The 24864-nt window shown below is 35.1% G+C and overlaps 3 protein-coding genes across 3 annotated transcripts; all 3 read left to right on the top strand.

Moving 5' to 3' along the window:
• Window positions 1–683: 683 nt before the first annotated feature.
• On the top strand, window positions 684–7444 carry LOC116840374 (histone-lysine N-methyltransferase PRDM9-like). Its single transcript, XM_032806993.1, has 3 exons — window positions 684–829; window positions 1644–1945; window positions 4250–7444. The coding sequence occupies exons 1-3, from the start codon at window positions 684–686 to the stop codon at window positions 4543–4545; spliced, it is 744 nt and encodes a 247-aa protein (XP_032662884.1). The 3' UTR covers window positions 4546–7444.
• LOC116840373 (gastrula zinc finger protein xFG20-1-like) lies at window positions 7214–11290 on the top strand. The gene is made up of 3 exons (XM_032806991.1): window positions 7214–7358; window positions 8551–8682; window positions 11061–11290. The coding sequence occupies exons 1-3, from the start codon at window positions 7214–7216 to the stop codon at window positions 11288–11290; spliced, it is 507 nt and encodes a 168-aa protein (XP_032662882.1).
• Window positions 11291–17315: 6025 nt separating this feature from the next.
• On the top strand, window positions 17316–23230 carry LOC116840372 (zinc finger protein 431-like). Its single transcript, XM_032806990.1, has 2 exons — window positions 17316–17532; window positions 23025–23230. The coding sequence occupies exons 1-2, from the start codon at window positions 17316–17318 to the stop codon at window positions 23228–23230; spliced, it is 423 nt and encodes a 140-aa protein (XP_032662881.1).
• Window positions 23231–24864: the final 1634 nt, after the last annotated feature.

The following is a 24864-nucleotide window of genomic DNA, read 5'->3' as shown; positions in this document are numbered from 1 at the left end:
CTACGCAACCCAAGGTCAAACTGATGTGATCAGTAAATACATCTTTTTAAACGCCACAACTTTTATCTGAAACATTTTTTTCTAAAATGCTTAGTTTTCGAGATATTTCACCGGTCCGGGACTTTTTGAACACCCTGTATATAGAAAGTCGGAATTTAATAAAATTTACTTAATATTTATTCTCAGAAAACATACTAATTTTAGAATTTTCCAAAAAATTTAGGTTCATCCTCCAGCAAATTTAACATAGAATTCTTAAATTTTCTTATCCTACTTATTTCAGATTTTTACACGAGCTTGTCCACAAGTTGGAGATGTCTAGTAACACCGTGTTCAGCACAATCCTGGGCGGAATTTCAAATTTTTAAAAATGTTATTTTTGTACTTAAAACAATGATAAATAGTGTGTGGATGAAAGGCTATATCGATATCATTATTCATTTCTTTGAAAAAAAATTCAAAAAAGCCTCCCATTTTTCAGTAAACTGTAAACTGGAATCTTCCCTTAATAAAGAATAATCTGAAATTCATTAACAAGGTCGGTCACTGTTTATTTGTATGCTACGAGATTCTCTCCGTAGCAAATTTCCAACCTATCGAGTGTAATTCGGGCGAACGGCTTCCACGACGATTCAGTCCGATTACCATTAATCTCTCTGTCATTTACAGTTTTCGACTACACGATGGCCAGCAGCAGATTACCGAGCCGAAAATCATTTATCTGTCGACTCTGCGGTAAGAGCTACGTCTGGAGAGTCTCCTTGTGTCGGCATTTGCGAGAGGAGTGCGGCAAGGAACCGCAGCACAGATGCGACTATTGCGGAAAAATGTTTAAACAACGCAGCAGTTTCCAGAGACACAAAAACAATCAGCACAGATAGCGCTCGGAGTCTAAAGACGTGGCGAGCTACATGATGACGAAGTGCAATAGATTGGCTGAATCGAAAGCAGTTTGAAGATCGAAAACTAACGTGAAACTGGTGATATAGAAACGTTACGAAGAAAGCACTTTCTCCTTATTGATTTTCGAAGTGACAGAGGCGAGGAGAAGCAAGAAGGATGAAAGTGTACAGTGTTTTAAACATAGGAAGAAAAGCACACATGTGTGTACGTCACGTATTCATCTGCATCGGAAATAAAGGACAAAAAGAAGAAGAAAAAGAAGGATGTGCTTACTACATATCTATGTGCCAGTAGATATTTGAATAACAACTCGAACATTTAAAATTCTTATTTTCGCTCTTGTAGATTTTTGTTTTCTTGATTGTTGTATTATTTTGCTAAGACAATTACCCTTGTCGTGTCTCTTCACTTGTTGCCAGCTTCTTGAAACTTGTCGTCACACAGAAGACTCCCAACGGTGATCCGTTCATTTTTCAGAAACTAAACTTTTGTCTCCAGTATCCCTCATATACTTTGTCAAGCCATAGAAAGTTAATGATGAGTTTATCTGTCTGTAAATTAACCCAAGTGCGCCACTTGTGAGAAGCAGCTATCATATGTCACGACCTAGAAGATCGACTTGGAAGACGTTACAAAATTATCTTTGCCAGTGAATGTAAGAATCGTCGCTTGTTAATTGACGTCCTTATTTCTCCACACTTCATGCTGAAAAAATGGCTCCCAAAGCTTTAATCATAAAGCCACAGATTTTGCAATTCACGATACAACCATCAGGGAATCACGACGCCGCGTTTCGAAAAAAGAAAAAGCTCTGAAGCTTTCGTGAAACCTAGAAGAGTTCCTCCCGCGTTCTTCTCAGCTGCACTTTGTCGTGCATCTTCACTAGATAAAGCTAGTTTCCTTACGTATCTTTTACTAACTTACCGCTTTCAGTGTACTTTACGTTGCAGACGGGGACACGGCGGCATCATCGCGCGTCTTAATTCTACTACGCTCGTGGAAGATCCTACATGTGAAGCGAGTACAGCGAGAAGAGCTTGCGGTAAATTTGCTACGTCTGCAAGAAGAACATGCGGAGACTTTTGACCCGGCTTCGTAACGTAAATTCCAATCCTATCTCCTCTAACAAGTAAACCTACCCAAAAGTTACACTCTAATTTCTTTCTAATTTGACACAAATGTAAAAGTAAAAAATATTTAGATCATATTTTTTTCTTTTTGGCCCACTTTGAGTTTTATGGGCAGTTTATAGCCTTTTAATGTTCTCACTCCTATTATCAAGTGCAACAAAAACATATAAGAAATAAAATTGAATTTTATTTTTTATTTACTGATTATAAATATGAAGTCAAATGTGTAAAATTATATAAATAATAAAATGTTTAAACAAAACATGTAAAATGCTGAAAAAAATTATTTATACAAATAATTTCTCGGTTTGGCAGAGATTCGAACCATTTTTGACTAATTTAGCACAGATTTAAAATATTTTGGTTGGAATCTTGGCTAAAGAAATTTAGAATGGTTCGTGTCTCAGCTATGCCGATTTTGTTAAAATTATTTAACTATATCTTGTATTCAATTTTATTTTTTATGCATTTCTGTTATATTTGTTGATGATAGGAGTGAGAACATTAAAAAGCTATAAACTGCCCGTGAAACTCAAAGTAGGCCAAAATGAAAAAATATAACCTAAATATTTTTTGTACTTCTAATATAATTTGTGCCAAATTAGAAAGAAATCGAAATATACTTTTTCAGTAGGTTTATTTATAAGAACCACACGGAAAAAAGACGGTTGATTTAATCTGGCAATGAACGAGCCGAACACATTTTGGTTGAAGAAAATAGAATTTCTGATTCTACATTATAAATTCGGTTCTAAGAATAAAAAATTTTGTTTTCTTGAAACAAAACGCGTTTGGTTCGTTTATTGAAGTGTTGTGTATTAATCGATTAAAATTTTTTTTGCTGAAATAACTGACAAATTAATAATTCAGATTAATTAATCGTCATATGTAAATTCATAAATAATTTCGTCGACTGACGAAATAGATTATTAATCAAACTTTGTAATAATTGTTCATACACACAGAAAAAAATTTTTTGGTTGTATTAAAATGAAGTTTGTGGTTTTAATCAGCAAATCAATCAAAAAGTGCATGTTAATACAACCAAACTTTTTTCTCCGTGTACTCTGATTGATAATTCATTTCATCAATCGATGAAATTATTTGTGATCATATGCATGACGATTGATTAATTTTGATTATCAATTTACTTACTATTTTAGTCAAGGACAATTTTCACTTATCAATACTCAACACTGCCCATTGCCAGGTGAATTCAAACAAACTTTTCCCTCCGTGCATAACACCATCACCCTTCACAGTGATAAAAAATACTTGAAAATTTATTTGTACAATACAAAGTTAATTTTTTTACAAAATTTATTAAAATAAAATTGATTTTTGCGAAAATAAACTTTATATCCCACAAATAAATTTGCAAGTATTTTTGTCTCAGTACAATCCCAAAGTCGCCTCTCGATCGAGTCGTACAAATGAGTCAAGCTTGAATTCTCAAATAACTGGTCACAGACCCGTTTCACGAGAATCGCCTGCACGATGCGTTCTCGCGTTTTCCTTCCATTCTATAGGAAGAATTTGCTTGGGGAAGAATTGCGAAATAAAGAATTTTTAAATAAAGAGATGAACATACAGTGTCTGCCAGTCACGAAGAGCCGCTTGAAGATTTTCTAGCAACATTGCAAGATTCTATCAAGGCTTGCGAACGTTCGTCGGATTATTAGTCATATTCGTTTGAATTAATAGCAACGAGACAATACATTCCACGTACTGTTTCGTTGCTATCAATTCAAACTACACTCCAGGCAGTATATGCACGATCAAAGTACCCGCCATTGTCACTCATAACCGTACGTCGCCTTTAAATTGATTCTCCGATTCTGTGAGGGAAACAGCTCATCTTGTGTACCAATCATCGACGATCCGACCGATTTTTGCAAGCTCTTAACCATGAAAGATATTATCGATACTAATCAGCCAATCGTATTCCAATGTTGAAATACCTCTGTCTCAAAGCGACCTTTTTGCATTCATCTCGTAGTATACTAGAGGATTAACAGTACTAACGGACTAAAGACCTCACACGCAGACTAGCTCATCATGTAGACACGCACATAAGCGATAGAGGCAAAACAATCTGTCGCAGGCTTCAGATTCGACGATCATCCGTGCTTTTAAAAGCTCACGCACACTTCTGTCATTGTCGTCTCATCGAGACGAGGTCCAATAATCGAGTGCTTTCATCCTCTACATTCTAGGTAGACACTCGCAGAAGAGACGTCTATTGCCGCCAAGCCAGGACTGCCTGCCGAAACCGTTCGCTTGCCACAAGTGCGACAAAACCTACAAGAACAAGGGCAGCCTACAGCGTCACTTGAACGACGAGTGCCACAAGCCACCGCAGTACATCTGCGAGATGTGCCGTCGAGGCTTCAAGCAGAAAGCCAACTTCAAGCGACACGCCTTCACCATCCACGGCATATCCTCTTTTGTGGACTCCCGTCCTCGGGAGAATCGCGTCACAATACGGCTCAAGTCACAGAATCCACAGTGAAGAACGAGCGTTCCATACGCCAGCCACGCAAGAACAACGATCGAGCAATTTCGATCTCGACGGGATTTTGCACGCCTCTCAAAACACATCTGAGTAACCATGAAGCTTAATGTCGGACGACAGATAGTTTCTGATGTTTGACGATACAAATTATTGTGTTGACTGCTAGGTATACAGCAAGAGTCCATTAATTACAAATCAAGTTCGGAAGTTAACGTCTCTCACGGTTCGTCACTTGAATCATATAGACTAGCTGGACAGAACGCGAAGAATATATCGTATCCTCTTCTTGGAGTGAAATCTCATTCAAAACAAAGAAAGCGCAGTACTTTCGAGGTGATAGTGACAATACTACCACTCGAAGTCGCAAAATGAATGTTTCACCCAAGCCTAGAGTGAATTCTCATGTTCTCCATGTCAGTGAATATTCCAATCGATTAGAGTAAATATGTTCCTACAACGGTGAAGCGCACCAAATTCACTCCACAATTTCGAGCGAAGATATTCACTCGATGATTCAGAGTAGGAGAGTTTATTCTATATGAGTAAAATATTACACTCTCACACACACACACAGATTCGAATAATTCAGTGATCACTCTGCTTCTCAAATGAAAGCTTTATTTCAAGAAATTTAGAGAATATTGTTCGCCTGATCGGCTGGCTTGATGGATTACTGCGATCTAAGTTGATTCTCCATGTTTCATCCACTGGCAGGTGTCTCAGCGAACTCTGTGAGAGACGATAACTTGCGAACCTGGTCGAAGATCGTTTCAAAGATATATCATGCGTTAGATAGCGGATTGATTAGGATTTAAACGAGTTCCTATATTAGGAAGATTGCGTGTTTTGTCACTTGAAAAGTTATTCGAGGAGTGTAATAACGTGAATTATCGTAAACCATACTTGATAGTAAGATCGCAATATGAATATGTATAGCTGACATTTCTTGCGATTTACTTTGGTATATGTGTGTATGTTATGTGCTGTTGAATTTGCTAAAACCTAATTGATAGTTTGTCACATTCGTGCTAGATCGACAGTTGAAGAAGATCAATACTCTCCAAGGAAGAGAACAAGAGAGATTTAAACTCTTGGTGGCAACACAGCAGTGGAAGAGCAAGAAGGAGAAGAAGAAGTCAAAATTCGATTCTCGTTCCTAGTCGAATCGGACGGACGCATATAGCGATCGACTTTCTCTTTTTCTACCGGGAAGCAATTGTAATAACCGTTCTTATTAATCGTTACGAAAAATTATTCCATAAATGTTCAATTTGTGTTCAGCATTCGTGTCGCTTCGTTTAAACGCGAGCGCGAATATATTTATGTGTGTGACGTGTATGTACGAAAGCCGCGAAACGTGAAAAATAATCTCAGGCGTAAAAATATTGAACAACATATGATGAGAAGATGCAAAGCGAATGAAATTTACGGTAAAAATATTATTTAAGAGATTGTATCATTAATGATAACAGGGTCGGATTTAGTCGTTTTCGTCGCTTATAGACACATGATTGGTGTCTGTAAATCAGGACTTTTAAGAGTACACGAAATTAAAAATTATCCTAGCTCTAATTTATTAAGTAATGTTCACATAACATGACAAATGTAGATAAAAAAAAAATATATATTTTTTTATCTACGTGTATCATATTATGTATTAAAGAGAGAGAGAGATTAGAATAATTTTTAATTATTTTTAATATATATATTAAAATTTTTAGTATACATCTATAAAATATATATATGCACATATATTTTTGGCGATATATATGTGTATATATACACACATGTATATCGCCAAAGATTGTAAGAATTAATCGTAAAATATTAGATAAATTTACAAATTAATTGAAAATGTAATTTGACAAAATTGTGATATTCAAATTCTTGTGATAAAATTGTATTACACATTACGTAAGTAACGTCTTACTCATGACGTCGCGGTTTGTTTTTATTGTAGGAAATTTGTATTCACTAGTAATATAATCTATTAGATTATTATTCTTTATTTTATATATTCTATATTTTAGTCTATATTTTTTATCACGTAACACTATCGATAAGAAAATATCGAGTTTATATCAAATGTATATAAAAATTATCTTCATTTTAAAAATTTTTTTGAATATTGCTCTCTTCTTGTTGATATAATTCATACTACTTCTAATTGCTCGTGATACCAAACGAATTATACAATTAAAGGAAACAATAAAAATTACTAAAGAAATAGATAATAATTTTTACACATGATGTCTGACATTAATCGTATCAACTTTAATTCGTCAATTGTCTTTAATTAATACCTCAATAATTATCGTTGTTGTTTGCAAAATGGCACACTTTTTCAGTTTTTCATTCGCGCACGAGCGTTGGTAATTGTCAAACATCACATATATGACACGTGTTGCATGAAACACTTTGTATATTAGAAAGAAACATTCTTCTTTGCTCCTTCTTCTCTCGCTCTCAAAATTTGCCGCTCGTAGGTGCGTGCCTATAATGTCTATTGGTAAAATCCGACCCTGATTGGAAGCTATAATTTATGAAGACTGCGACGAAGAGATATTGGTCATTCTCTTCGTGAATGACTGCGACGGTTAAAAAAATTACTTAGGGACTGCGAAAATTCTTTAATATAATTCGTCAAGGCTGAAATTACGTCGAAATGAAGAGTATATCGATGATGATGATAAAAGTAAATAAGATTACGTACGAGTATGACTGCGGGGAAAATATGACTGCAAGAATCGACACCTTCCGCGACAAAAAGAAGGAGAAAGCTTTCAAGCGTGGAGGAAAAACAGTGATTTGTCAGGATTAACTTTGATCTTCCGTCGAGATCGAAAGCGCTTCATGGGATTCACTGGTTTTCTCCTTCAATGCTGTTACTTTTCATTAGTTTTTTAAAATAGTTACTCAGCATTTATCGTTTGTTTTTTCTTCTCTCTCGCTACGTAAGAAACATTAGTTTAATCATTGATTACATATATAGTTGCATAGCAATTGTAATCTCAATGGTAGAAGGTTTTACAATTGAGCTATCACTTAATGCTATTAAAATACACTGTTATAAGGATATTATAGGGAGCCAGAATGTTGTGAATGTATGATCGATATAGTGCTACACCGAAGATGAAAATGGGGGAAATTGTAATCGAGCTGAGGTCATAGGGAGAATCGCGGCGTATCGTTGAAAGATTTCTTTCGCTGAATTCGATTTTGTCGACAAAAAAAGCAAAAATTCTGTGATAAGTTGACTAATTCTCTCGTATATTCGGACGTTAAACGGACATTCACCGAGGCCTTAGTTATATGTGACCCCGTTTATGTGGCGCGTTTTATTGTAGTTTATTATAATTTTGTTATAATTACTATATATATTGCGCGACATATACATAATAAAATTATAATTAATATGCATGGTTGAATATGATGTTACACGACCTCTCTTACTAGTCACGTTGTCTTCGAAATAAGAATAGCTCGTGTGGTAGCAGCTACTTCGCTGGAAGATCGAAAATATTACTTGAAGACCTGAAAGTTTATACTATGCCGGAGAAAGAGAAAGAAGGAAGAGAAAGAGAGACATGTACAAACAACGCATTCACAGAAGGATATCGAGAACCTAACATTCGCAAATTTGCACAGTTGTCACAATTATACATAATACAATTATATTCCCGACATTCATCCACGTTCTTACGGATTCATCGACCGGTATAAAGTAAAGTGTGTAAAGATTTTCTGAGCTTGCCGCACACAAACCTATTCTATCTTTCTGCGAACTGTCAAGATTAACCATCTGTCAGCCACGAGTATCACTTCTCTTGAGTTTGAACGATCCGTCTTATTTGGTTTCGCTTTTTTTGAATGGAACCTAAGCACCTACCGAAGATAAAGAGTCGGGAACACACAGCAGTTGATTCACGAGAATGACGCATCGCGAAGACGAAATTCTCCGCATCGGGTGCGGACTAATCATACTACGAATTTTGCTTTCAGGTCGAACCATATTTCAGAAGCCGTATCCGTGCTTGCAGTGCAACAGATTCTACACCAACAAGAGCACCTTGAACCGTCATCTACGGGAGGAGTGCCAGAAGGAACCGCAGCACATACTACTGTGTCCAAAAAGTAAGGTGACATTGCATTTATTTCGAAAATTCTTTATTTATTCTTGCAAATCAATTTCGTCCCCTTCAAAGTAATCCCCCCCTGATATAATACACTTATTCCAACGGATTTTCCAATCTTCGAAACAGTTGTAATAATCGATTTCAGGAATGGCCTTTAGCTCCTTCTTCGCAGCGGCTTGAATCTCTTCTATCGACTCGAAACGGTGTCCCCGGAGCCAGAAGTCGCATGGAGCCAAATCAGGTGAATACGGTGGTTGTGGAACGATATTAGTCGAGTTTTTGGCTAAAAAATCACGAATAATCAGCGCAGTGTGTGACGGTGCATTATCGTCACACAGTTAGCCGCTGCGAAGAAGGAGCTAAAGGCCATTCCTGAAATCGATTATTACAACTGTTTCGAAGATTGGAAAATCCGTTGGAATAAGTGTATTATATCAGGGGGGGATTACTTTGAAGGGGACGAAATTGATTTGCAAGAATAAATAAAGAATTTTCGAAATAAATGCAATGTCACCTTACTTTTTGGACACAGTAGTATGCCTTTACTGCCAAAAGGCGTTCCATCAGCGGTCCAACTTTCGGCGACACATGTGGACGCTACATTGTCTGTGATTTCCTGATTTTGGAAACCAACGATCCACGGATCGTCGACGGTCGACGACTGGCATGACTAATTCTCAGTCACTGCCATAATTGAATTCTCGCTTAAGAATATGACTTATATATACTTGGCTTGTATTTTTTTTAGACCCGAAATCTTCACGAGAAGCGACGTTTTTATTAAGTTTCTCGCATGTCGTTGACAACTTGGATAAATGTGAAAATGGTTTCGAGAATGTCTTCGCCGTTTGTTTGAACGCCGTTCAATCTTTGTTCAAATTGTTTAGTATAACTCATCAAGGCTGAAATTACGTCGAAACGAAGAGTATATCGATAATTACGCACTGAAGAATAAATAAGATTACGCACGAATATGACTGCAAACTCGACACCATCCGCGAAAAAAAAGAAGAAGAAGAAAGGAGCTTTCAAGTAGAAAAGAAAACAGTGATTTTTTAGGACTAACCTTCAACTTCTGTTGAGACTGAAAGCGACACGCTTCGTGGAATTCACTGTTTTTCTCTTCAGTGCAATTACATTTGATCTGTTTTTACTCAGCATTTGTCCTTTGCTTTTTTTCTTCTCACGCTACGTAATACATTAGTTTATCTGTCATTGATTACATATATGGTTACATAGTAAGTGTATTGTAATCTCTATAGTAGAAAGTTTTACAATTGAGCTATCACTTAATGCTGTTAGGACATACATACCGTTATAAAAATACTATAGAAGGCCAGAATGTTGAATGTACAATCAACTATTTATCAACACAGTACTACACCGAAGATGAAGATGGAGGAAATTGTAATTGAGCTGAAGTGATTGGAGAAATCGCGGTGTTGAAAAATTCCTTTCGCTAAATTCAGTTTTTGGCAAGAAAAAGCAAAAATTCTGTGATAAGTTGACTAATTCTCTTGTATACTTGGACGCTTGGACTACTTGTATACTTAGACGTTAAATGCATATTCACCGAAGTCTTAGTTATATGTGACTCCGTTTACGGTGCGTTTTACTGTAGCTTATTATAATTTTATTATAATTTTTATGTATATTGCGCGACATATATATCATAAAATTATAATTAATATACATAGTTGAATCTAATTTCACGCTCCCTCCTACTAGTCATGGCGTCTTCGAAAAAAAAGAATAGCTCGTGTGACAGGAGCTACTTCGCTCGAAAACACGATCGAAGACATCATTCGAAGATCTGGGAAATCACCGTGCCGAAGAAAGAGAGAGAAAGAAAAAATATAGAGAGAAACGAATACAAAATAATGCATCTATAGAAGGATATCGAGAACCTGCGATAATCTAACATTCGCAAATTTGCACCATATGCGCAGCGGTCACAATTACATAAATACTATCGGCCTTCACCGTCAAATCAATCGTACTCTCGACATTCATCCACGTTTTTACGGATTCACCGAACCGTATAAAGCAAAATGTGTAAGAATTTACCGAGCTTGCCGCACACGAACATGTTCTACCTCTCTGTGAATTTAAAAAATTAAATATTTATCGAATTTCTATTTATCAGTCACGAGCGTCACTTCTCTTGAGAGTTTGAATTATCCGTCTTATCTTTCGTTTCCGTTTTTCTTGAGTTTTTCTTAGACCTATTACGCCTATTACGCCTACCGAAGACAAAAAGTAAAGAGTCGGGAACACACAGCAGCCGATTCGCGGGAATGACATATCGTGAAGATGAAATTCTCGCCGAATGTCGCGCCGGATGCGCATTAATCATGCTACGAATTTTGCTTTCAGGTCAGACCAAGAGGCCGCGACCGAGGAGCATGCTCGCATGCATATTCCCGAAGCCGTATCGCTGCTCGCAGTGTGACAAAACCTACGCCAACAAGGGTACCTTGAACCGTCACTTGCAGAAGGAGTGCCAGAAGGAGCCGCAGTACATATGCGAACACTGCCAATACGCATCCCATCAGTACTGCAACTTGAAGCGACACATACGGACACGTCACCAATATACTCTGTGACTTCGCAATCTTGGAAACAATCGATTCATGGATCGCCGACGGTGTCACGTGACGACTGCACGATCCCGACTAATTTTTAATCATTGACCTGACCGAATTTTGGTTTGCGAACATGACATATCTTTTTTTATGTTTCTTTAGGCCCGAGGTCTACGAGAAGCGACGTTTTTATTAAGATTTTCTCGTGCTGTTGACAACTTGGATAAATATGATGATATCGAGAATGTCTACGACGTTTGAACGCCATTTCTATGTTTATTGAAATGACTGAACTAGTGTTCTCGAATCACGGCTGACTGACACACGCCCGACATCAAGGGAAGAATTGTTGAAATTTTTATATTGCTTTGTAAGAAAGCATGATATCTGTTGTTCATTATTTTTCGATGATTAGACGAGATAAGACGATTTTTTAATATTGTTAACTAGTGATTTTAGTAATAATTGGCACAGTAATTTTTACACTTCTAAAATGGAGAAGTTATCAAGGATGTATTGCACGTATAAAGAAAAGCTAATGTTTCTATTTTTCATATATAAAAATGTGTACAGTATATATGTACAATATAGTCGAGTAATAATATATTTTTACTTCGTCATTACATTTTTTTATAGTCTATTTTATTTTATACTATTTATGATTTTTTAATTTTTATTTCTAAATCTCAATGAAAGTTTGCATAAACATTATAAATATTCAAAGTAATATAAAAAGATTGAGATTTTTATCATTATTTTTTAATTATTATTTTCTTTACTAAAGACCCAACACAACATCATATATTTCCATAACAGCGTGAGTTGAAACATTCCCAAGTAAGAGGATAACATTAAATGACGTTTCGAAAACGTATTGATGATGTCTCTAACGTTAATACATCATTTGATGTTATCATGTATGTTTATGAGGCTTACATTTCAAAGTGGAATAACTGTAAAATCTTAATTTACAATATGCTCTTCGTTTTTTGTTCCTTGTTCTTTTTCTACTTTAAACCTTGAGATTTGAGTCAGAAAGAGATAAAGAAAAAGAAACAGGAAGAGAGAAAGAAAGGAAACAAAGGGAACATTGTATATTAAGTTTCAATCTAGACTCTGAATCGATATCAAATTTGTTTGTGATCACTTTTAAATTCAACGTGTAAAATAATCTGTACCTTTTTCCAAATTACTTTATTATATTTTAGATACGAGTAATACATCCTTAATTGGAGTGCCAATGTTAAAAGTCACGAAATTTTATTTTTAGTTAATAAATTTATGAAAATAAAAAAATATTGGACTATTAGGAATATCTTAAGACAGAAGTGAAGTCAAGAGAAACGTCAGCTTGCAACAAATCTTATGTTCAATAGGGGACGAATTTATTCTTCAGTCATACAGCTCGACCCTGTAACGATTGAGTTTATATCACAGTGTGTTTTTGTAAAATAAGAAAGTAAGATGGATGAAAGCACACACACATACACACTTAACTTTCCGACGTTTATGTTTATTTGCTCAATATCTATCGTTCCGTTTTTGAGTTCCGAGAAATATAAGAACCATAGAAGAAGGAGGACATACTAGGTGGCGGCGGGACGCCGTTCGAGATCTGCGTATCTTTTCGTTCCAGAGAGAGAAAAATATCTAGAGCACAGTTTTGCTAGGCCGGGACTCGAAACCCGGGTCTTTCGCTTGCCGGGCGATTGCTCTAAACCACTGAGTTATCTGACGCCTCGTGAAAAACATGTTAACGTCGAGATTACCTCGCAGCAAATCGCTATCGATACGAATAGAGCCAGAATGTAAAGAACGAAATCTCATAAATAGCAATAATCCTGCAATCCGTCTTAAACATATCCGCGTGAATGCCAAACACTTGAGATTTCCTTTTCTATCTCCAACCGTTTCGTAATCGATATAACACACCGACGTGAGAACAAACATTAATTTTCTCGCAATCCAAACATTTCTGTTGAGACACAATTTCGTGTGTAACGGCTTTAACGTCAGACCTAACGGTCAAGTGAAAGAAGTGATTCCTACAATTATGCGGACCGCGCTATACAACATATACGTGTGTAACTATCGTCGATTTACAGTGAAGAGTACATTCTACATGAGTGAAGTATCGCTCGGATTCGAGTGATTTAGTAGTCACTCTGCTTCTTGAGTAAAAGCTTTATTCGAAGAAATTTAGAGAGTATTGTCCGGCTTGATCGGTCATTCTGCGATCTAGGTTGATCGTCGTGTTTCGTCCACTGGCAGGTGTCTCAGCCGACTCTGTAAGAGATAACAACTCGCAAGCCCTCCATAATCGTCTCGAAGATGTATCGTGCCGCGTTAGACGGCGGATTGAAGATCATTAGAATTCAAGCAAGTTTCTAGACTAGAAGAATTGCGTGTTTCAAACTTGAAAAGTTATTCAGAAGTATAGTAGTGAATTATTGCAAATCATACTTGATAGTGATCGCAATGTGAATATGTATAGCTGACACTTCTTGCGATTTGGTGTGTGTGTGTATGTGTGTGTTGAATTCGCCAAAACCTAATTGATAGTATGTCATACTTATGCTAGATCGACAGCTAAGGAAGATCAATATTCTCCAAAAAAAAGAACACGAGAGATGTGATGGCGATAAAAAGATCAGCAGTGGAAGAAGGAGAAAGAGACGAAGTCAAAATTCGATTTTCGTTTCTATTTGGGCCGGACCGACGTGTGTAACAATCGGCTTTCCTCCTTTTTATCGAGAAGCAATTATAATAAGCGTTCTTGTTAATCGTGATAAAATATTATCATAAACATTCAATTTGTGTTCTCCATTCGTGTCGCTTCGTTTAAACGTGAGCACGAATATGTGTGTGTGTGTCGTGTATACGCGAAAACCGCAGACTTTATCGATGAGATGACGCACAATGGATGAGATTTTCGATAAATCATCCGATATCATTTAAAAGCTGTTCATAGATTGTATTGTTAATGACAGCAGGATCGGATTTAGCGGTTCGTCGCTTATAGACACATGAATAGTGACTAGATCGGGACTTTTAAGAGTACGCGAAATTAAAAATTGTTCTAGCTCAAATTTACTAAATAATCTTCACATAAATATGACAAATGTCGATAAAAAATCACACACACACACACACACACACGCACACGCACACCAACACATACACACACACACATATATATATATTTATGTATATACATATATATGTGTGTCTGTGTATACACGTTGCAAAAGATCGTAAGAATATTCTTGAAAAATTAGGTAAATTTGCAATTTAATTGAAAATACAATTTGACAAAATTGGGATTCTTGTGATAAAATTATATTGCACATTAGTGAGTAATGTCTTACTCATGACGTCGCGGTTTTTATTGTAGGAACAATGTTTTATTCACTAGTAATAATCTATTAAATTATTGTGCTCTATTTTTTATATTCTAGATTTTAGCCTATATTTTTCATCACATATGACTATCGATAAAAAAAATCGAGCTTATATTGAATATATATAAAAAATATCCTCATTTTCAAAAACTCTTTAAAATGTCGATACTCTTCTTATTTTCTTGTGATAAAATTTCATAATGATATAATTCGCACTACTTATAGTTGCTGGTAATACCAAAAGAATAATTTAAATTGAAAGAACAAAAAAATTATTAAGAAAGTAGAAATAATTTTTATTTTTCTCGTGAGATATAATAAAGTAGATGTGTTCATGATATCTGACTGAATTATCGTATCAATGCTTATGTACAGATAGAACATATCAAGTGGAACAGAAAAGTGTTCTACTATTTTGCAAATAACCACGACAATTATTGAAACAGCCCAGATAGCCAACTGCTGTCAATTTTATCGACAGCAGTTTGGTAGTAGAAATACAACAGGATTTGCCAGCAGTAAAAGCTGCTGCGGCAAGAATCTGTGTGATAACTAAACCTCGTTATAACATATAAATACCTAAAGATACAGTTGCCAGTAAACACATATTTAGCTGTGAAATCAATATAATAGCAGCAACTGCAAAAATTTGAATTGTAGCAAATCTATAGTTTTAATAACAAATATATTTTGAGCAAGTAATGATCAGTTACAGCAGAGAATTTTTTTTCTGTAACTGTGCAGATCCTGGTTTATATCGCTGATCTGCTGTCAAGTTATCTCAGCAGACTCTATCGACAAAACGCGAGTTTAACGCAGCCACAGATGACTCTACACTGCCATAACATTCTCATCAAATCTGCTACCAATCTCATAACGTATTATGAATGTTTGGCTTATCAGGGTTTGATTTTTTTTCTTCAGAGTGCCCCGCACTGCACCGCGCGCTCCCTAATTTGTTAATCTTCTTCAATTAATATCTCAATAATTATCGTGGTTGTTTAGCACAAAATAGCATACTTTTTCAGTTTGTTGAGTTCCATTTGCATATGAGCGTTAATAATTGTGAAACATTATGTATACATGTCACGTGTTGTGTGAAGCACAAGTACAATGTATATTGTACTTGTATATTAAAAATTAACAATATCCGATTAGAAACCATAATTTGTGAAGACTGGGATAAAAAGATAGTTGCAATCATTCTCTTCGCGAGCGACTGAAACGGTTCAAAAAAACCATTTAGACTGTGAAAATTATTTAGTATAATTCGTCGAAGTTGAAATTACATTCAAACAAAGAATACATCGATGATAACGCAGTAAAGAGTAGATAAAATTACGTACGAGTATAAATAAGGGAGAAATGTGGCTGCAAAAATCGGTACCTTACGCGAAGAAAAACAGAAAAAGAAGCTTTCAAGCAGGAAAAAAAACAGTGATTTGTTATAACTAACTAGCCTTAAACTTGTGTCGAAATCGAAAACGGCTCGCTTTGTGAAATTCACTGTTTTTCCCATCAATACTATTAAACTTGGTTAGTTTTTAAGATAGTTTTTACTCAGCATTTACCCTTTATTTTTTCTCTCACGTAAGAGACATTAGTTTAACCGTCATTGTTTGCATTTATGGTTACGTAGCAAATGTATTCTAATCTCAATGGTAGAGGGTTTTACAATTGAACTATCACTTAATGCTGTTAGGAAACACTGTTATAAGGATACTATAGGAAGCCATATTATAGGGAGTGTTGAATGTATGATCGAAATGCTACACCGAAAATGGGAATAGGGGAAATTGTAATCGAGCTGAGGTGATGGGAAGAATCGCGACGTGTCGTTGAAAGGTTCCTTTCGCTAAATTCGATTTTGTCGGCAAGAAAAAACAAAAATTCTGTGATAAGTTGACTAATTCTCTCGTATATTCGGACGTTAATTCTTTCGTCCCTGAATATAATATATTTATGGTACACTTATGTCTACCACTCGGGACGAAAGAGTTAAGTGGACATTCACCGAGGCCTTAGTTGCATCTGACCCCGTTTACGGCGCGTTTTATTGTAGTTTATTATAATTTTATTATAATCACTATAAATATATATTGCGCGACATACATAATAAAATTATAATTGATATGCATGGTCGAATATGATGTTTTACAACCTCTCTAATACTAGTCACGGCACCTTCGAAATAAGAATAGTTCGTGTGGCAGCTACTACTTCGCTCGAAGATACGATCGAAGATATCACTCGAAGACTTAGAAACTCACCATGCCGAAGAAAGAGAAAGCGAGAGGAGATAAAGAGAGAGACGTGAAGAAATACGCAATAACGCAACTACTGACGCCATTCCCTTTATATCTTCACGATCCACAACTATCGACCCTCACCGTCAAGCATATTCTCGACATTCACCCACGGATTTATTGAACCATATAAAGTAAAATATGTGAGAATTTTCTGAACTTGCCGCACACACAAACGTGTCCCATCTCTCCGCAAACTGTCAAAACTAACCATTCTATCAGTCACTTCTATTGAGTTTGTACGATCCATCTTATTTTTTGTTTTTTTTTGAGTGGAACCTACCCATCTACCGAAGACAAAGAGTATAGAGTCGGAAACACAGCAGCTGATGCGCGGGAATGACACATCGCGAAGATGAAATTCTCGCCGAGCACAGCACCGGGTATGCATTAATGATACTACGAATTTTACTTTCAGGTCAAATCAAGAGGGACATGCTCGCACGCAAATTGCTGAAGCCATATCGCTGCTCGCAATGTAACAGACGATACGCCACTAACGGCTCCCTCAGCCGTCACATACGGGACCAGTGTCAGAAAAAACCGCAGTTCAAATGTCAGTACTGCCACTACGCATCCAATCAAAAGTGCAACTTGGAGCGACACATTCGGACACGTCACTAATATCCTCTGTGATTTCGTAATCTTGGAAAGTAATCGATTCATGGATCGTCGACGTGATGACTGCACGATTTCAACTAATTGTCAATCATTGACCTGACCGAATTTTGGTTTGCGAATATGACTTATATATTTTTTTTTATGTGTTTTTTAGGCCCGAGATCTACGACAAGCGACGTTTTTATTAAGATTTTCTCGTACTGTTGACAATTTGGATAAATATGATGATATCGAGAATATCTACGGCGATTGAACGCCATTCTATGTTTGTTGAAATGATTGAACTAGTGTTCTCGAATCACAGTTGACTGATACACTCCCGACATCAAGAGTAGATTTATGGAAATTTTTACACTACTTTGTAAAAAAAGCATAATATCTGTTGTTCATTGTTGCTCAATGATAAGACGAGATAAGACGACTTTTTGATATTGTTATGTAGTGATTTAATAGTAATTGGCATTTTTACATCTCTACGGTAGTTATCAAAGATGTATTGCCCGTATTCGCGGAAAATGCCACTGAAAATTAGAAATATACTAACACTCCCATTTTCTACATATAAAAATATATACGATATATGTGTATAATACAGTCAAATAATGACATATTTTTACTTTATCATCACATTTTTATAGACTATTTATTTTATACTATTTATAACTTTTAATTTTTATCTTTGAATCACAATGAAAGTTTGCATATATATTTTAAATATTCAAAGTATATATAAAAAGATTGAGATTTTTATCATTATTTTTTAATTATCTCTTTTCTTTTATTAGAAACATAGCAACAACATATATTTCCATAACAGCGTGGGTTGAAATATTTCTAAGGATAATATCAAATAACGTACTGATTACGCATTGATGACGTCTCTAACGTTAATATATCATTTGATATTATGTTTACTAGGTTTATATTTTAAAGTGGGTTAACTGTAATCTTAAATAATAATCATAGGTTAAATCTTAATTTACAATGTGCTCTTTACTGCCTGTTCCTTGTTCTTTATTTCTTTCCTAGCTTGATTCCTTAAGGTTTTACTCAGAAAGAGATAAACAGGAAGAAGCAGGGGATAAAGAACACATTATAGATCAAGCTTTATTCTAGACTCTGTCTGAATCTTAATTGTAATCATTTTAGATACAACATGTAAATTAATTTGTAGCTTTCTCCAGATTTTTTCATTATTTTCGAGATACGAGTAATACGTCCTTAATTAACGTGCCAATGTTAAAAGTTAAAAAAATTTTATTTTTATTTAATAAATTTATGAAACTAAAAAATTTGATTATTAGGAATATCTTAAGACAGGTGTAAAATCAAGAAAAATATCAGCTCGCAACGGATCTTATGCTCAAAAGTGGACGAGTTTACCTTTAGGCGTACAACTCGATCGTATAATAATTGAGTTTATATCACAGCGCGTTTTTGTAAAGTAAGAGAGATAGACGGAAGCATACACACACACACACAATCAACTTTTCGACGTTTATGCTTACTTTCTCGATATGTATCGTTTCGCTTTTGAGTTCCGATAGCGTGAAACACGTCGAGATTACATCGCAGAAAATCGCTAACGATACGAATAGAGCAAGGATCTACACGACGGAATCTTATAAATAGTAATAATGTTACTAACAGCAATAGTAATATTTCTGTGCCACTATAAGACAATCGTTTAACATATATGAACAAACGACCCGTCTTAAACTTATCCGCGTGAGTGTCAAGTACTTGAGATTTCTTTTTTTATCTCCAACGCGTAACCGCTTCGTAATCGATACGGCGCACTGACATGAGAACAAACACTGATTTTTCTGCAGTCCAAAGGTTTATGTCGAGACACAATTTCGTGCGTAATGGCCTTAACATAAAAACTTTCTAATGGTCAAGCGAAAGAAGTAATTCCTACAATTGTGCGGACTGCTGCACATAAATACCGTGTAAAAGATTCAAGTTTTCTATATAATTTACATTCTGAAAAAATTTCTCTACAATTTTGTGTTTTCGTATTATTAACGGTTAAAGTAAAATTGAGTATTTTGACTTCGGTTGCTCATGAGTCCATTAAACTTCATTGCACAGCAATACAGAAAATGAATGGTAAACATACACTTTAACTTACCCTTCAGCAATGATTTTCCTATTTATATATATACTAGAGGCTACTTTCCTAAGTGACCTTCTGAACGTTTTAGCCGTTGCTTGATCTTTGTTAAAAAATTATTAACAAAAGAAATTACATAGATAAAATATAGATTTCTTCACTGTATACATAGAATTGCTTCAGTTTGTAGATAGAAACACATCACACACACGCAGAATGTAATAGAATTACACTTTACTTATAAAATTTGAAATTTAATAGGAACATACGCTCGGGCCAGCGGGGGAGTGTGTGTGTGTGTGTGTGTGTACATGTTGCAAATTCTTGTAAAAATATTTTTGAAAGATTAGTTAAATTTGCGATTTAATTGAAAATACAATTTGACAAAATTGGAATTCTTGTGATAAAATTGTATTGCACATTACGTAACATTTACTTATAACTTATTCTTGAAAGATTAGGTAAATTTGCAATTTAATTGAAAATACAATTTGACAAAATTTGAATTCTTGTGATAAAATTGTTTTGCACATTACGTAAGTAACATTTACTTATAACATCGCGGTTTGTTTTTATTGTAGGAACAAAGTTTTATTCACTAGTAATAATCTATTAGATTATTGTGCTGTATTTTATATATTTTACATTTTAGTCTATATTTTTCATCACATATAACTATCGATAAAAAAATATCAAGGTTATATTAAATGTTATATATAAAAATCATCCTCATTTTCAAAAACTCTTTAAAATATTGATACTTTTCTTCTTTTCTTGTGATAAAATTTCTTCTTAATGATATAATTCGCATTACTCGTAGTTGCTAAAGAGTGATACTAATGATGCTAGTGATACTAAAAGAATGATTTAAATTGAAAGAACAAAAAATTACTAAAGAAATAGAAATAATTTGTATTTATCTCCTGAGATATAATATAATAAAATAGATATGTTAATGATATCTGACTGAATTATCAATGCTCGTGTACAAATAGAACATATCAAGTGAAACAAGAAAGTGCTCCACCATTTTGCAAACAACCACGATAATTATTGAAACATCCCAGATAACCGACTGCTGTCAATTTCATCGGCAGTTTGGTAGCAGAAATACAACAGGATCTGCCAGCAGTAAAAGAGAATTAGCTGCTGCGGCAAGAATCTGTGTGATAGTTAAACTTCATTATAGCATATGAATAACTAAAAATACAATTGCCAGTACATATTTAGCTATGGAACTAACATAATAATAACTGCAAAAATTTGGATTACAGTAGCAAATCTATAGTTTTAATAACAAATATATTTTGAGCAAGCAATGATCAGTTACGGCAGAGAATTTTGTTCTGTAACTGTGCAGATTCTACCTAGTTTATACCGCTGCTCTACTGTCAAGTTATCTCAGCAGATTCTATCGACAGAACGCGAGTTTAACTTTGCATTTGTCACAATATTCTCATCAAATCTACTGCCAATCTCACAACGTATTATGAACGTTTTGCTTATCAGGGTTTGATTTTTTTTTCTTCAGAGTGCCCCGCACTGCACCGCGCTCTCTCTAATTTTTTTAATCTTCTTCAATTAATATCTTAATAATTACCGTGGTTGTCTAGCATAAAATGGCACTTTTTCAGTTTGATGAGTTCCATTCGCATATGAGCGTTAGTAATTGTGAAACATTATGTATATATGTCACGTGTTGTGTGAAGCACCTTGTATATTACAAATTGACAAAATCTGATTGTAAGCTATAATTTGTGAAGACTGGGGTAAAAAGATGGTTGACATCATTTTCTTCGCGAACGACTGAGACACTTAAAAAAAACCACTTAGAGACTGTGAAAACTTTTTAGTATAATTCGTCGAAGTTGAAATTACGTCCAAACGAAGAATTCATCGGCGATAACGCAATAAAGGGTAAATAAAATTATGTACGAGTATGAATAAGGAAAAAATATGATTGCAAAAATCGGTACCTTACGCGAAAAAAAAGGGGAGAAAGAAGCTTTCAAGCGGAAAAGAAAATAGTGATTTGTCATAATTAACTAGCCTTAAACTTGTGTCGAAATCGAGAACGGCGCGCTTCGTGAAATTCACTGTTTTTTCCCATCAATAGTATTAAACTTGGTTAGTTTTTAAGATAGTTTTTACTCAGCATTTATCCTTTGTTTTTTTCTCTTACGTCACGTAAGAGACATTAGTTTAACCGTCATTGATTGCATATATGGTTATAGTAAATGTATTGTAATGTCAATGGTAGAGGGTTTTACAATTGAACTATCACTTAATGCTGTTAGGACACACTGTTATAAGAATATTATAGGAAACCAGAATGTTGAATGTATGATCGATATAGTGCTACACTGAAGATGGAAATGGGGGAAATTGTAATCGAGCTGAGGTGATGAGAAAAATCACGACGTGTCGTTCCTTTCGCTAAATTTGATTTTGTCGGCAAGAAAAAACAAAAATTCTGTAACAAGTTGACTAATTCTCTCATATATTCGGACGTTAATCTTTTCATACCTGAATATAATATATTTATGGTACATCTATGTCTACCACTCGGGATGAAAGAGTTAAATGGATATTCACCGAGGCCTTAGTTGCATCTGACCCCGTTTACGGTGCGTTTTATTGTAGTTTATTATAATTTTATTATAATCACTATAAATATATATTGCGCGACATATACATAATAAAATTATAATTGATATGCATGGTCGAATATGGTGTCTTACAACCTCTCTTACACTAGTCACGGCATCTTCGAAATAAGAATAGCTCATGTGGCAGCAACTACTTCGCTCGAAGATACAATCGAAGATATCATTCGAAGACCTGGAAACTCACCATGTTGAAGAAAGAGAGGGCGAGAGGAGATAGAGAGAGAGAGACACGTGAAGAAATGAGCAATAACGCAGCTACTCACACCATTCCCTTTATCTCTTTATGGCCCACAACTATCGACCCTCATCGTCAAACGTATTCTCAACATTCACCCATGCTCTTGCGAATTTATTGAACCATATAAAGTAAAATGTGTGAGAATTTACTGAGCTTGCCGCACACACAAACGTATCCCATCTCTCTGCAAACTGTCAAAACTAACCATTCTATCAATCACTTCTCTTGAGTTTGAACGATCCATCTTATTTTCCGTTTTTCTTAAGTGGAACCTACTCATCTAACGAAGACAAAGAGTCGGGAACACAGCAGCTGATGCGCGGGAATGATACATCGCGAAGATGAAATTCTCGCCGAACACAGCACCGGATATGCATTAATAATACTACGAATTTTACTTTCAGGTCAGATCAAGAGGGGCATGCTCGCACGCAAATTGCTGAAGCCATATCGCTGCTCGCAGTGCAACAGATGCTACGCCACTAAGACCACCTACAACCGTCACATACGGAACGAGTGCCAGAAGGAACCGCAGTTTAAATGCTGGTACTGCCACTACGCATCCCATCAGTACTGCAACTTGCAGCGACACATACTAAAACGTCACTAATATCCTCTGTGATTTCGGAATCTTGGAAAACAATTGATTCACGGATCGTCGACGGCGTCACGTGACGACTGCACGATCCCTACTAATTCTCAATCTTTGACCTGTCAAAGACCTGTCAATTTTTGTTTGCGAACATGACTTATATATCTTTTTTTATGTTTTTAGGCCCGAGATCTACGAGAAGCGACGTTTTTATTAAGATTTTCTCGTGCTGTTGACAACTTGGATAAACATGATGATATTGAGAATGTCTACGGCGTTTAACGCCATTCTATGTTTGTTGAAATGATTGAACTAGTGTTCTCGAATCACGACTGACTGACACACGTCCGACATGAAGGGTAGTTTTGTTGAAATTTTTACACTACTTTGTAAGAAAGCATTATGTCTGTTATTCATTGTTGCTCAATGATAAGACGAGATAAGACGACTTTTTGATATTATTATCTAGTGATTTAATAGTAATTGACATTTTTACATGTCTAGGGTAGTCATCAAGGATGTATTGCTCGTATTATCGCGGATAATGCTACTGAAAATTAGAAAACATATTTTTGTTTTATCATCACATTTTTATTTTATACTATTTATAACTTATTAATTTTTATCTTTGAATCACAATGAAAGTTTACATATACATTTTGAATATTCAAAATATATATATTAAAAGATTGAGATTTTTATCATTATTTTTTAATTATCTCTTTTCTCTTACTAGAAACACAGCACAATATATATTTCCATAACAACGTGGGTTGAAATATTTCTAAATAGAATGGATAATATCAAATGACGTACTGATGACGCATTGATGACGTCTCAAACGTTAATGTCATTTGACATTATCATGTCTATATTTTAAAGTTGGTTAACTGTAAATCTTAATTTACAATGTGCTCTTTGCTGCCTGTTCCTTGTTCTTTATTTTTTTCTAGCTTGATTCCTTAAGATTTAAGTCAGAAAGAGATAAAAAAGAAGAAACAGGGGATAAAGAACACATTATAGATCAAGCTTTAATTTAGACTGTGTCTGAATCTCAATTGTTATTACTTTTAGATATAACGTGTAAATTAATCTGTAGCTTTCTCCAGATTTTTTCATTATTTTCGCGATACGGGTAATACGTCCTTAACTGACGTGCCAATATTAAAAGTAAAAAAATTTTACTTTTATTTAATAAATTTATGAAACTAAAAAATTGGGTTATTAAGAATATCTTAAGACAGAAGTAAAATCAAGAGAAATATCAATTCGCAACAGATCTTATGCTCAAAAGGGGACGAGTTTACCTTTTATTTTAGGCGAACAACTCGATCGTACAGTGACTGAGTTTATGTCACAGCGTGTTTTTGTAAAGAAAGATAAACGGAAGTATACACACATACACAATCAACTTTTCGACGTTTATGCTTATTTTCTCGATACATATCGTTCCGTTTTTGAGTTCCGATAGCATGAAACACACGTCGGGATTACATCGCAGCCAATCGCTATCGATACAAATACAGCAAGAATGTATACGACGGAATCTTATAAATAGTAATAATCTTACTAATAGAGCAATAGTAATATTTCTGTGCCACTGTAAGACGATCGTTTAGCATATATGAACAAACGACCCGTCTTAAACTTAT

The sequence above is a fragment of the Odontomachus brunneus genome, unplaced genomic scaffold (assembly GCF_010583005.1).
Source record: "Odontomachus brunneus isolate Ranch 3 - 2012 unplaced genomic scaffold, Obru_v1 Obru_scaffold_009, whole genome shotgun sequence".
NCBI classification, from domain to species: Eukaryota; Metazoa; Arthropoda; class Insecta; order Hymenoptera; family Formicidae; genus Odontomachus; species Odontomachus brunneus.
Note: the sequence above shows the minus strand (reverse complement) of the source record. Positions and strands in the feature narration are given on the sequence as shown.

Excerpts from the sequence above, each read along its gene's own strand:
- LOC116840373 (XM_032806991.1), top strand. The coding sequence starts at position 7,214 with ATGAAGAGTATATCGATGATGATGATAAAAGTAAATAAGATTACGTAC. Across the intron at positions 7,359-8,550 it reads TGGAGGAAAAACAGTGATTT|GTCGAACCATATTTCAGAAG; the intron begins GTCAGGATTAAC and ends TTTTGCTTTCAG. Across the intron at positions 8,683-11,060 it reads CATACTACTGTGTCCAAAAA|GTCAGACCAAGAGGCCGCGA; the intron begins GTAAGGTGACAT and ends TTTTGCTTTCAG.
- LOC116840372 (XM_032806990.1), top strand. The coding sequence starts at position 17,316 with ATGACACATCGCGAAGATGAAATTCTCGCCGAGCACAGCACCGGGTAT. Across the intron at positions 17,533-23,024 it reads GAAAAAACCGCAGTTCAAAT|GTCAGATCAAGAGGGGCATG; the intron begins GTCAGTACTGCC and ends TTTTACTTTCAG.
- LOC116840374 (XM_032806993.1), top strand. The coding sequence starts at position 684 with ATGGCCAGCAGCAGATTACCGAGCCGAAAATCATTTATCTGTCGACTC. Across the intron at positions 830-1,643 it reads TGCGACTATTGCGGAAAAAT|CCACAGATTTTGCAATTCAC; the intron begins GTTTAAACAACG and ends TTAATCATAAAG. Across the intron at positions 1,946-4,249 it reads TACAGCGAGAAGAGCTTGCG|GTAGACACTCGCAGAAGAGA; the intron begins GTAAATTTGCTA and ends TCTACATTCTAG.